At 30.3% G+C, this 15,136-nt stretch overlaps 1 protein-coding gene across 2 annotated transcripts in view; it reads right to left on the reverse strand.

Annotated features, from left to right (window-relative positions):
- Polr3G (RNA polymerase III subunit G) overlaps positions 1-15,136 on the reverse strand; it is a 57,736-nt gene that overhangs the window by 21,773 nt on the left and 20,827 nt on the right. For both annotated transcript variants that reach the window (XM_035375825.2, XM_035375826.2), the window contains exons 3-4: positions 8,492-8,595; positions 4,845-4,940 (exon numbers count right to left, since the gene is read on the reverse strand). In XM_035375825.2, the coding sequence (XP_035231716.1) occupies positions 4,845-4,940; positions 8,492-8,595 (200 nt within the window). The remainder of the gene's footprint in view (positions 1-4,844; positions 4,941-8,491; positions 8,596-15,136) is intronic.

Raw genomic sequence — 15,136 nt, forward strand, 5'->3', positions numbered from 1 at the left:
CTTTTGGAAAGCTTGTCTGAATCTAAAATTGAAAATCTTTATAATAATATTGTAATGAACCAATGTTCATCGGGGCGGAGTATGTTCCGTCTTTTTGGTAGATAGGTGGCGCTCTTGATGCGCGCCGATGAAAAATATATCACTTGACGCTTGAACATGAAGAATGACGCATGTCATATTTATTTGATGCTTGATTATGTTTCATGGCCGCTATAAGCGGAAGTAATATAAGTTTATCGTTAATAAATGTTATTTCTATGTTCTAAGAGCTATTGAAGTTTTGATTTTAAATTCTAATGCTCTCCCAACCTTGACTTCTGAAACGAAACGATCTCTGAATTTATAACTCATGAAGAGAGACACCACAACAAGAATCTAGGTTATCATTGCTCAAGCATGTTCTATGTTCTATCATATCATCATCCTCTAATTAGACACACTTTCAGAAGTAGGTCCATGAAAGTAAGTTAAGATAACTTTCATCAGTTTTGATAATATTGGATTTGTTTCTCATATTGTTTTAGCTTGAATACTTTGGCCCAAAAGTTTGCAATACCAGTTTCTTCTGTTTTGGTATCAGACAAGTGTTTATCTATTTGACAGCTTCTGCCTTCTTGATCTAAGAGAAATTTTCATTTTCTGAAATATTTGGCAATATATCTGCTAATTTCATCAAAACAATGGATTTAGTTTTTGATTGTTTTCAAACTGTTTTTTTCATGTAAACTGAGTTCCTAATACTTTTTGCAGATTGGTGCAGACTCTGCACCAATAAAAATTAAGCAATCAGGGAAGTGATTCAAGGAATTGCAAACATCAAATAAACTTTTAAAGTTTTAGCATTGGATACAGTTTTATGTTTTACCCCCCCCCAAAAAAAATATACTGCTTTATAAGTTTAACATTTGTGCATGCAACTCACAGAGCAAAGTTTTCTGCTTTAAAGTAACTTCATACATTAATTAAAAAGAGGCAGAGCAGACTGATAAGCATTCAGAAATAATAATATTTTCTTTCTCTCAATAAAAAATTTTTTATTACTTGAAATTTCCAAATTTTATCTTCCTTTGTCATAGTTTCAGTGTTTTAAAGCCACTGCTACATCTTTAATTCTATTAATTTGATGTTCTGATACATCATTTCTGATAAATACTTTAGTGCTAGCCATATATAACCACTGATCCAAGAATAGCAAAATAACAATAACACATCCTATAAACACAATAATTATCTCACAACCGTTAAACCTGTGGCTATCACACTTGCTTATCATACAGATGTTCAGATTGTATCTTAGATTTTATTTCTACTAGTATTTGAAAATAAATGTCCAGAAAGGTTGTAGAGTTTTATTTGTTTTGGAAATGTACGCTTAGTCCAAACTCGATGCAGATCTAAGCAACTTATCGCTTAGGTATAGACAAGCAACCAGAAATGTATGAAGGGTGTAAAGGACCCTTTTACAGTTAAACAGAAAGCACTTCTGGTGCTTACAAACTCAGCCAGCATTTATGACTAGAAATCAAATGTAAGGAATTTTTAAATCTATGTAGAAATTAGCAAAAGACTGCAGAGATTTTTAATGCACAATTAACTCTACACTGGTATGACAGCCCAATCTGCAAGAATAAAGCAATGCTGTAGACAGGAATGCTATCTTAGAATATTAACTACTAATGTTGCCTTCAGTAGGTGGAACACGCTCTGTCTAAAACACTCTCAAACCTGTGCTTAAATACATGTCAGGTAAAATTGCATTGTAGGAAAAGGGAAAGAGAGAAATTACAGTAAAGGTTTGTAACATAAAAAATAACTGATTAGTTAACATAATTACCTTACAAGGTAATGAGTTTAAACTTCACAAATCCAGAAATTCACAATTTCAGGAAGTTAAAAATTTGTACTTCTGGCCATATCCAGACAACAACCACCCTTGCATTAAGCAGATATGAATTTTAACTTACTTATAGAATGAGTGAAATTTTCCAATAGTTTATTCTGAATAAAATCCTGGCAATTTTGCTTTTAATGAAAACTTTAAACTCCCAAAAAATGGTTAATGTTGTTAAATATACGAGTCATGATATAACAGTGCTATTCTTTGGTTAAAATAGCAATGTGATGATTAGAAATAATCATGTTTCTTTCTTCAACTCAATAATGCGCAAGACAATTAAAAGTTATCCATATTAATTAACATACACTTTAATAAACAAACAGAAACTGGTAATGATGGCACATGTTTAAGTTTGCTATTTTTTAGCTGTTATCAACAAATTATTCGTTGTTGTTTCAAAAGCTTTCAGGTAATTTAACTCCCTCTTTAATTCAAATTATTTCATTAAACGAGTATTTTTAATTGTGTTTCATATATACAATAAAATACCAAAATTTTCATATATACAGTAAAATACCAATAATCTACAGCTGCTTAATCTGTTGAATGTCTTTAATCCACTCTAATTTTTTGAAATAAATAAAAAAATTCCAATTTTCAGAAATGGAAAATTTAACATCAAGCTTTTCTTAAATTTACGTAAATAAATAATTTTCTAACAAAAATTCATTATATTTATAACTTATTTAATTGAAACACCAAGTAGAAAAATAATTGTATTATTGAAATTATTTAACATTTTCGACACACATCAGTCCAGCACTAACTTTAGTAAATATGGATCAAGAATCTTTGTAAATTTGTGTTAGAAAAATATCTCCTTTTAGATATAACCCCACTATTTTTTAATATTAATCTAATCTTGAGTATATATGATTAATAAGTGTAAAGAATTTATTTGTTCACAATGTTTCAGAGAGTTTTGAATTAAAATATTTCATAGCTGGTTTGTTTGCAGTCTACATAAAAAGCATACTTTTTTATATTGGCAGTGAATATGGACAATTACTAAAAATAGTACTTGTAGAAATTTTTCTGGAAGAAAACTTTAAAATAGAAAGCAGCTCTAGCTCTTTTTGTGACCTGCTAGTACTGCTGTTAATCCAATTATACATACAAAGTATGTAATGGCAGAATTAATATAAGAATTAAATTTAGAAAAAGCTTCATGGAAGGATTTTTCACAAACAGTGCATTTTTACCCACCTTTTGTTCAAAAGGCATCAAAATTTCAGTGTTTTTACAAAAGAGTTCATTACTTCCAAAAAATATTGGGTTTTAACAAAAGTTTAATGCCACTGCAAATAACATCTGCAAAAACAGTTTGCATTGGGATGTTTAATCATATTTTGTCAAATGATTTTTGGCATTTGAAAGAAAGAGACTTGCTTTATAACACTGTATTGTAAAATATATTGCTATCATTAAGTACAAGGTGTCTGAAATAGAACTATCATGCTACCAGATTAGACCCATCATTTACTTCCAGTTCTGTTACAAAAAGTCAGCTACAGAATGTTACCAAATCATAGATGCAGCTTTAGGTACTAATGTTGTATTATATGACATTGTGAAGGTTCGGTAGCGAAAGTTCAAAAACAAAGACTATGACATTCAAGAAGCATAGTGCTCTGACTGGCCTACTGATGTTGGGGAACTTGCGAAAGAAGATAAGTATGCAACTACTCGAGAGTTTGCTAAGGAGTGAAACATTGGTGCTATGTCCATTAGTTGCAGTATTTGTTGTATAAACTTGATGTATAAGTTCAATCGCTGGGTGCCGCATAAGTTGACTGAAGCAGATAAGGACTGATGTGTTCTGGACTGCACTAATCTGCTGGAATATCAACGCAAGGACAAAATTCTGGATCAGATCGTCAAGTGTGATGAAAAGTGGATTTACTTCAATAACACGGGCCAAAAAGAGGGTTGCCGACAGGCTCATCGGTGTTGACAGCATTGCAAAGTGCAATTTGACTAACAAAAATATCATGCTTTTAGTGGGATTACCATGGCATTATCCACAAAAAGTATCTAGAAAAAGGTAACACTCTTGACAGTAAGATGTACAGCGAGATGCTAGTCCATGTTGACACTGCTATCAAGGAAAAACATCAACTGAGTTCCAGTGCAAAAAGGTAATGTTCCATCAAGATAATATCTGTCTGCCTTCACCGGCTGGACTCTGTATGGATTCGAATGGGATCTTTTGCCACACCCATCATATAGCCCCAACATCGTTTTTCTGGACTTCTACCTTTTTTCCCATCTGCAGCTGCATCTTGCTGGGGCTATCTTCCATCATGCCAGGACACCTGAAATGAGGTTGACCTGTTTTTGGACACACGGCCACCAAGTTTCTGGAGCAAAGGCTTTTAAAAACTATCAAAATGTTGGCAGAAAATCATACATCTGGGTAGTGATTACTACCCACACTAAAGGTATTTCTTTTACCTTTTTTTTTTATCAAACTTTATTAAGAACATTTTTGTGGAATACTTTTATTACAAGGTACAACCCAGTATACCTTTCTCATTTATCCTTTCTTTCTCTACACAATGCTTTCACTTTACATAGCACAATTTCTTCAAATACGAAAATATATTAAAAAAACATATTAAATGCTTGATCAAATAATTCTTAATGAACAGATATGCTTAATTAGTTACATAGATGTGCAAATAATCCAACTTTAATGTAAAAGTGGAGAAATGTAAACAAAACTCAGAAATACATGGCTATAAAATTCTCAGTCTGTGCAACCCTTGGTCCCAAGGTATGTGGATTATGAAACTTCTAGAGTATTAACAAAGTAAGAGAGATTTAAACTGTATATAAAATGTGGCATTTTATATTGAAATGTACATGTACAGAACCATTTACATCAATACTGAAAGCAAGTTTTAAATCTAGGGACTAGATCAAACACACATAGTTCTTTACTTACCTCTTCTAACTCTTCCTCATCATACTCTTCTTCATTTTCAGCTTCCTCCTCCTTCTCCTCTTCCTCTTCTTCTGTTTCTTCTTTAGCTTCAAGCAACTTTTACATGAAAAAATTTTATTAGGTTTTTTTTTTTTTTTTTTTTTTTTTTTTTTTTTTTTTTTTGCATATGATATATGACATAGTACTATAAGCAACCTTCATATAGTATTTAATCTACATACTGCAATTTTTCTTTTATTGATATGAATGATACACATTAAATTCATTTTTTTATTATAGTGAAAATACTAAATCTGTAATCTGCTCAAGATTTTCTTAACCAAAATGAGAATTCTTGCATTTATCCATCAATTTGGAAAAAATAAATGCAACAAGCAGTTAAAGGCACATTAATAAACATATTTAAATCAGTAAGTTTTATCATAAGATTAAAACTCCATATTTTTCTTTTTACCATAATTTGTGCGACCCCCTCCATCCCTACCAAAAGAAAAGCATATACAGAAAAAATTTTTAATCAGGATTCTTAAGCTTGTTATCATAAATGAACACATACAGTTGAAGAAGTTATTTAAATTAGACAGCAATAGCAATCAATCCATTAACTAAACAAACCTTCTAAAACTGTTACATACTACTAGTATTACACATAACTGGCATCTAGTGGTAACTAGTACATAACACATAACTGCATCTCGTGATGAGATTACTTAGTCTGATATAGAACTCACACAGATGTTGAATACTGTTATGCAAAATTCACTAGCAGACACTCTTAGCTTTTCGAAGTCCATTTACACTATGAAATGGTTTTAACTAGCATTCTAACATGTGCCACACCTGTTTCACTGAGGGAGTGTCTTGGAGACCTGGCAGGCCAAGAGACGGTTGTATCGCTACCAAAAGTACATGTTCCAGGCTAGAAAGGCAGCTGCAAAGCCCACAGCAAATGAAAAAGCATGGGAAACAGTATTATAGACATATTTTAACCTTAAAATAAGTAAGCCAATCATAGCACAAGCAGCTTATCTTAATTGGATTTATTGAGAAACATACAAGATTACTTAATAATAGTCTTCCCTGAAAAGAGAGATTTAGATTCTGTATCTAATTATAAAATTTCTAGCTGCAAAAGCATGTAATGTTTTTGCTTGTGCATCTTTGTATTAATTTTGTAATGCTGTATCATACATCATGTTTATTCAAAAATAAATACATTACAAATGAAAGCCCCAAATTATTTTGTAAATGAATTTTTCAACAAATAATTCAGAATAAAATAATGAAATAATCTATTCTCATATCATTTTATATAACTGGATGATAGTCAATGGATATTGTTATGAATGTTGTATTTAGATAGCTAATTCTAGTAGAATTATACTTAAAATTGTTGTATTTCCCCGTGCAATGCAACTTGAGACAAATTTTAGGAGTAAGCTATGCTGGAAAAGTAAAAATACAGGAGCATGTGCATTTAACATTAAATAAATGGATATCCCTGTAATTTGTATTTAAATTGAATAAACGTAATTGACTACTATGTTAGCTGTAACCGTAATTCCTCTTATTGCTTTCCAGAAATTTCGAGAAGCAGAAATTACTAGAAATTTCTTAAGAACCCTGGAAAGCCATAAAAGACAGAGAGAGAGCATCTCAGATAAGTTGCTTAGTTACTGTCATTGCGATTTGTTTAGTTCTGCATGAACTGAGGTATCAGAATTAGCTTTCTCTTTAGATAATGCTTTTCACTCCATTGTATTTTAATGTTCTTAATTGTTTGAAGTATAACTACTGGTTATATTGCACGAAATTGTGAACACTTGTACAAAGCTCTCTGAAGAAAATTCAAGCATTCTGATATATGTTTTTTTGATAAGAGCAAATTTTTATTAACATACTATTGGACTTATGTATTCAATCTATTACGAAAACATATGCAAGCAACAATATATTTAATTATAGATATATTTAAATGATTACACAGATTTGTCAACAGAAAAAAATAGGTGGTATTGAGAAAACAGTGGAAATACATGAAAGTAAATTTGGAAAGTGTAACTATAATAAGAGGCATACAGTTTAAGGGCAATGGGTTTTTGGAAGGATTGAGAGAAAATACAGCAAGCTGTTTTTTAATAACAGTTCTTGATAGGAAAGAGAGCAAATCATTGAGCATTGTTACTGAGTGAATTACTGAGAATGAGATAGTAAGAAAAACATTATGAAGTATAAGTAAGGAAGATTTTGAGTATTTAAAGATAAACCATAGCTTTAATTTTGTTGATATAAATATGGATGTTAAGACACAGGATGCCATTCAAATACAATAGAGAGCATGTGGAAGCACGTAAAAAGCTTCTTGCTAACACATAAATGGCAACTTTTTAACTAAAATTTTATTCAGTATTTTAAACCTTCATTAAATCTTGCAAAAGGCACAGTTGATGGCTTCAGTTTTTAGAAATTACAAGGGATGTAAATTAGGCAGAATTAAAAATTTCTTTGTAAATTTACTAGTATTTTAAAAATTTTTCTCACTTGCATTTCTTTCTCTCTTGTTTTTTGCACCTTTTTTTCTTTCCCCCCTTTTTTTGTATTTTTTATTTTAAACCACATTATAAATTTTTATTTTAAATTTTACAGCTTAAAACATGTATTTTAAACTTGGATTTTCAATTTTACTGCTTAATATTCTTTTTTTTTTTAGTTTTGAAAACATGCTTTTTCATGGCTTGGCAAACTTTCTGTCACCAGAGTAAAACAAATTCACCATGCTGTTCTACATGCAAGGTGTTCCAAGTTTAATAGCAAATTTTTGATAAACAATTATTTACATAGAGAATATCAGTACTTTCTCATTATACACATCCCCTTGAAAAGTATGCATGAGGCAATGTACTACATTGGCAAAATAGAAACCCATGACATTGCCAAAATACATTTATGTGGCAATTCAAGTATGCAGATGCATGCAGCAGACGAGTGACAATTTCCATTATCTGCTTGACAATTTGCTCTTGTTGCACTAATTGCACTTTTTTTTCCTTGTAAGGAATCATAATGGAACTATGATGTTTGCTGGCTGATAAAAAAGAATGTGTTGTATTTTTTCAAAAACATGGTACTTTGCCTAACAGTAGAGAATGCAAAAATTTGCATTCTAGGATGTTGTATATAATAAACAAATTTTATGGATCAAAATTTGTGCACTGATGCTGAATTTGTGCAAATATCTGATGTTTTTAAGATAAAACAGATCGCTGTGTACATGATGAGAACAACACAAAATTGCTTTATTATGGATTTTCTTTGCATTTTTAGTTCCATTAATTAGTTGCTGTTTTATGTAATTCTTAGCGCAGCACCATTTTTGGAAATAGCTGTCATCTTTAACACCTTAGCTTGGCAAAAAATAGTAGGCAACTGTTGCCAATTTTTTGGGAGCAGAGGAAAGCAGATAATCAGAAAGTACCAAAATATCATTATCATATAATTGAAATTGCCCTAAAATCAAATGTGAATTATCATTGCCTTGAAATCAAATGTGATATATGATGTTAAAAAGCATTTAATATTATGAATATGATATAATCATTTATATTGTGTGTATTTTTATGCAATTGTAAGTAATGTTTCTAGATTACCTTGAGTTTCTCAACAACAGCTTCTGCTTTTGTCTGCTTCTTCACTACCTTTCGCTTTTTCTTTTTTGGCTCATCAAACAGTTCTGTAGGAAAAAAAGCCTTATCTGAAAATTAATAAAAGATATATCAACTTCTAGTTTACATAGTCATGTACAGTCTGTATCAAAAAACTAAATTTTGAACTGACACAGGAAATTTAAAATTTGTTGCATTCTTTTTAATAATCTGAATAACGTAAATAATAAAGATTGCAAAAATTTTAATTGGCCAGTTTTATATATATATATATATATATTAATTTTGATTTATTTGTTTAAATCCAAAGCAGTTTATTTATAGCTAAAAGGAAAATCACAGTGCTTGCCTATCACTCTCACAACATTTAGATTTTCTTCATCGACACCCAATCAGTGGGCTTCATTCAGATTACTTTCTTGCCATTTCTATCTAGATATACAGTTTTAACATCTCTCCCACCTCTTTTAATGATAAACCTAAATTTTTATACATGTATTATTCTTTTTTAAAATGCACAATTTCAATGTATACTATTACAAATTTTATATTTCTTTTATGTTTTATAAAAGTTTTCTATAGTTTTAGCACACCCTCTTAAGTATTAACATTTCCTAATTCAAGTCTGCAATAGTTTTAAGGAGATAATCATAAATTAATAATTAAATTATCCAAGGAGATAATCATAAATTAATAATTAAATTTATATACTGAAGAGGCCCTTTTCTTTCCATTATAATTTTTTTTTTAATTTATCAAACACATGTAATCCTAATTATGCTGTAAAACTCTGACTATATATACATAACAGAGATGGAAATAAAAAGAGATTGAAAAACTTTGCAGAATAAAATTCTAACATAGCAATTAAATATTTTATTTCATTAATAAAATTTATCAAGGAACATTGATAATTACTACATTTTATTTAAATTGCATAAACATACATTCAAAATACAATTTGTACAATATATTTGTTTCAGAAAACATTACTGAAAAATGAAAGGATATATATTGCAATATTTTTTTCCTTTGATAGATCTGCATTATATAGAGGGGGAAAATTAGATACAGATAATGGCTAATAAAAAGAAATAAATATGCCCTGTGGTTTTGGGGAGTATTAAATATATGAAATAAAATTCTAAAAGTATAGAAAGAAGAGAAACTCACAAAAGTACAAAATTTAATTAGGCAAAGCTTAAATTAAGCAAGTATCTATGCCAAAGCTTTGTGTTTGGTATAGATTTTACTTCAGACTATATCAGTTTCGAGTGTGAACAGGTACCGGACTATCTTCATCAGAAGTGAAAAAATTCTGCAAAGAAGGAATGAGACAGTGCCATATTTGTACCAAAAGCAAATAATTAAAGAGAAGAATGTGCCATTTGACCACAGCAATAGAAAAGAAACATGACAAATTAAGTTCAAAGAGTTAAAAAATATTAGGAAGGACTGGACTGGAATTAAGGTCATTAACTAAACAAGATACATCTTTGTGAATGTCATAAGCTTCAAAGAAACCCAATTCATAAATTGAAAAAGCCTTTTGGATAATTTTTGCGGACCTAAAGTCAAAATTGTAATTAAATTTCCAACTATGATTAGTTATTCAAGATTTGTTTATTTCTTTTTTTCAGACATAAAATACAATTTCCTTGATGTAAAACTTTAACTTATTACTTAATTTGGCCAATACATCTCAAGGGCTTTTATTTAACTTTTTGTGTCTTACTTATTTATTAAATATCATGTTCTTCCTGCACTTAACCATAAAATTAAATTTACCAGTAATATCAGGACATATTTAAAAGAGCATATCTTTAGAATTTCTGATACAATCTAGCACGCTGGAGATAAAAAAAATCCTTCCTCTCCATACAGTGTTGCCATTGCTCCCTTTAAAATCACTGAATTTTTTAATCAAAAACTCATAAATGCTTTATAAAATATGAAACAGATAATAAAACAAATTCCAAATTTGGGCTTTCAGATGCCCACATTCAGGCAGAGATGTATGTTATTCAAAATTTGATGGCTCTAAGTACCATTGTTTTATCACAATGTAAATCAATGCAAAATGCCAAAATGAAATTACAGCCTTTTTTACAGCCAAATTTGGGCTAAAAAAAAAAAAAAAAAAAAAACTTTGATAGCTAATCTTGATTGGAAATTTAATCACAATTTTGACTTTTGCAAAAAATATCCAGCTTCTTCAATTGATGAATTGGATTTTCTTGAGATTTACCTTATGCACTCCTTCCTAATACTTTCAAAACTCTATTAACTTAGTTTTCATGTTTCCTTACTGTTTCTGTGGATAGACAACACTGTTTTCTCTTTTATTTACCCCTTTGCTTTTGGTATAACTACAGCCCTAAACAAGGCAAAAAAGCTATTAACAAAATATAAAAATTTCCATTCTATCAAAGAAAAATTGCAGCATTGAGATCACAAATGAGTGAAACCTTTGATGACAGTTGACAAAAAATGTCTCCATCTGCATGCTAAAGGTTTATTCTCCAAGAAATGCAGTGAATTCCATTCCTCCTGCTACAGTCGTGGTCAGGAAGTGTTTGACTCTTCTATCTTTTTCACATTTCTCAGACGATGTTCCATCGAAAGCAAAAAATTTGCATTCAAAATCAACCATAAATTTAAGTTACAGTTTCAAGTTAGAGCAATCGAAACTCTCTCCTTATTTACTTGATATGGTAAACCAAGAGCAATTCTCCTACATCCCCATTAAAATATCCTGTGGCCATGCTCTTTTACCCTAAAATTCTTTCCGTTGTTCGTTTTGACTCTTGCCTCAAAATATAAATAATCCACAAATTTCAATAAAATTAATAATTTTATTATCCTATTGAAAAATCCCTGGCTGTTTTCAATTATAAGATATCATGTGCCAAACAATTTTCTCTAAACAAATATATAAGCCAACTTCCAATGAGAAAATGCACTTTCGACAGCAGTTCATTTTGACAACATTTGATAACATTTTTCTAAATATAAGAAATCTGTCACTTAAATTAGTTTTTTCAGCAAACAGAAACAGAATGACACATTATTAAATATATTTCACTGATGATTCAGATTCTGAAAACAAGAACAAGACAAATAAAATTTCATTTAACAGGGGCCCAATTTTGGTGCATACATTTGTCAACAGAAAAATATTTGAAGAAAGCTGTTTGATAATAGTTTGGCTTATTCTAATATTGAAAAGCATTTGACGGCTATTTGCCTAAGGAGAGGGATGCCCTTGCAAAGCAGTTTCTAAGAGAAACTGGCTCATATGTATGTTATACATAGGTAAAACCATGAAAATGCCCATGCACCCAGACTCGCACTAGATGAAAAATGGTAAACTGACATAATAAGAAGTTATGCCAACTTACCAATTAAACTGGTAAACTGAAAAAACTGGAAGTTATTTTTTACTATGCCAGTTTAAATATGCATTTCAGCAGCATAAAGTGAATTTCCCAATATTGTTTAGTTATTTTATTCAGCTTATGGCAAAATATACGAGGATTATCTTCTAATACATTGGAAATTTTACTCAGATTCAAATACAGTAAGACCCCGCTTAACGCGGGGGATATGTTACATCAAAGTAGAGCGTAATGCGAAACAGAGCTAAACAAGGCTATCTTAACATGTAAATAATGGGGTTAGGGGAAGATGGATAGAAAATTGGTTAGGTACTAAATTTAATAATGTTTTTTAATAAAAATAAAATCAAACATTTATTTCTTACAAAAATAAAAACAATATAAATGAATATAAAAACAAATAAAATTCTCAGTCAGATCATTCAGTCTATTCTGTGTTTCCAATTTTCTGCTTTTTTATCAAGAAGGTATTATGATAGATTGGCTTAATGGCATATTGCATTCAATTTCATCGTCAACCCATATAGACAGTCATTTTTCCATTTCCTCTCTATAATATTACTTCTGGAATGGGTAATTCTAGTTGCAGAGCTTGATGTAGTTGCAGTTGCCGATTACAGTATTTTTTCTTTATTCTTAAGAATTGTCCTTATTGTTACAGTTGCCAAATTCAATGCAGCACTAATTTGAGATTGACATTAACCAAAATCTAATCTAATCACTTGCATTTTAGTTTCCAGTGAAATGCTTCTTCTGGTTGCTTTCTTTTCTTTTTTTATTATAACCCATGATAAAAACTAAAGATCATAATATTTGTCACTGTATTAATCATTATAGTATTATATAAATTTATACTTACAATAATGTCAATAAATGTTTCAAATGATAAAAATGCATCTGTACAGCACCGCACCAAACAAGAAACACAACTACACTGTTTTGGATATGTTATTTGGAAAAAACCTAGTGCTGTGCACAATTTTGGGGAATCCCCGTAATGCTGTGAGCAATTTCGGGGAATGCCCGGGTTGAAATAAAAGAGCACTAAACTGAAACAGCATTAAACGGGGTCTTACTGTACTTATGAACAGACTCATTGCATGGGTGTTTCGCGATTTTAACTATATATAACATGGATACGGGACAGTTTCCCTTATAATGTCTTTCCTCTTAGGCAGATGCCTTATCATGCTTTTATATCAATTTACACCGATTCTCAAAGTGTGTTTGTTGAAAGCAATAAATTTTAGAAAATGTCTTGTTAAAAAAAATTAATCAAAGTAAGAAATAAAACTGTAGAATTAATAGAAGACTTGAAAATTAATTGGGTTAAGGTCACACAGGAGTGTTGGGAAATAAAGCTGCAGACAACACTGCGAAGGAAGCAACTAAGAGCGGTAATATAGATATTTTTCCCACCATCTCAATAGAATACATGAAAACATTATTGCAAAAAGAAACAAAGAAAAAAACGGCAGGACCGATAGAACAATGATATCACTGGATGATAATTATTTTGGATTTTTCCTAAAGTTAAGACTATTTATTTACAAAACGTCCATGTTAGGAATTATAATCTAATTGGATATGAATATTTTGAAGTAGATTGATTATGTAGTAAATTTCTAAAATTGTAACAAAGTTGAACTGTATATTTGTGATTACTTATGTAATTTAGTTAGAAAGATTTTGTAATAAGCAATAATGTATTTCACAATTGTGAATTTATGTTAAAAGGTGTGTAGAATTGATTAATTTAAATAAATAAGTGATTCAGTGTTTTATAAAGATAAAAAAATCTCGATTCACAAAATTGTTAAAACAAAATATTAGTTGTATTGTATTTTGTTCTAACTATTCCATCGACTTTATTCAGAATAAAGGTTGAGGTGACCCTGCTAGTGAGGCCAGAGAATCTTCCTCGGAGGACAAGTTAAGGGCAATCTGCCCAGTATTTTAAGTTGGTTAATTAGTTTATTTGGTTCTTTGATTGTTTCTTAGTTTTACTGGTTTACCAGTATTGGCAGCACAGTTTATAAGCTGAGTTTAGGTTTAGGTTATCATTCTTTGCTATACTCTAACAAACCTAACCTAATCCCAAACAAGGATTTGTAGTCTGGTCCGTGACACTTAGCCGACAGGACATTTAGCCAAGACAGGCACTTAGCCAACACAGACACTTAGCTGACAGGTCATTTAACTAACAAGACATTTAGCTGACATGGACAGTTAGCCAACACAGAGAGTTAGCCATCAAGACATTTAGTCAACAGGACATTAAGCTGACAGTGATGTTTAGCTGACACGTACCCAATAATTATTTAAAATTACTATAAATTACAAAATTTCTTGACTTCTTCATAAGTTCAATATTTAAGTCTTTTTCACCTATGAGTAAAATTCATTTTTCGATTCTTAAAGATCCCATATGTGCTTTTAATTCTTGTGTAATTTAGCATAGTTTGATATATATCGTGCTGTTCACTGTATACTGGCCAAATTGAAAACGTTTTCAAATTTCTCGTAAGGAATATGAATTAATTTTCAAAAGGGGAAAAAGAATTTTTTAGTTAAGTACAACGGTCAATTAGTTACATTTTAATATGGGATCTGCAAAAATTGTCCGTAAAGCTTCTTCATTTAATCAAATGGGTTCCTTTGAACACTTTCACATCATTAATAATTTTTCTTGTTTACTTAATGATATTAATTTTCCAATCTTGCTCTTCCTAATGCTTTCAAATTTTTGATACCTTTACATTTCATTACTATTTTACTCAACACATCATGCTACATTCCTTCCCTTATAAAATCATTTTGCTCCTCCCAGTGAAGAAAAAGCTATGGCAAATCAGTATTAAAATTTGATGGAATAATATCCATTTCAATTAATAGATAAATATTATCAGTACTTAAGATTGTTGTTAATTGGAGAAAATCCTTTTTGGAATATTGCAGCACTTGCAATTAATATGTCAATTTTGCCAACTGAAATGCAGAAGTGTAAGGGTTATTTAGCAGAATAAATATAATCAGAAATAAAATGCAATTCCCTATGCTTGAAAGTGTACTCTCTATAAAATATTCCTAAAATGGGATAACAAATCTTAATGAACTTTTCTAATTCTAAAGGCAGCTTTCCTAAGATTGTTATCATGGGCACTTACCATAAAAGTCAAGAGAGAATTATAGCTAAAATTGAATAAATCAGTGTAACTGAAGAATTTTTGAA

Source organism: Stegodyphus dumicola, chromosome 8 (genome assembly GCF_044657685.1).
Source record: "Stegodyphus dumicola isolate Sdum_Otavi_A_Nest chromosome 8, ASM4465768v1".
Taxonomy (NCBI): domain Eukaryota; kingdom Metazoa; phylum Arthropoda; class Arachnida; order Araneae; family Eresidae; genus Stegodyphus; species Stegodyphus dumicola.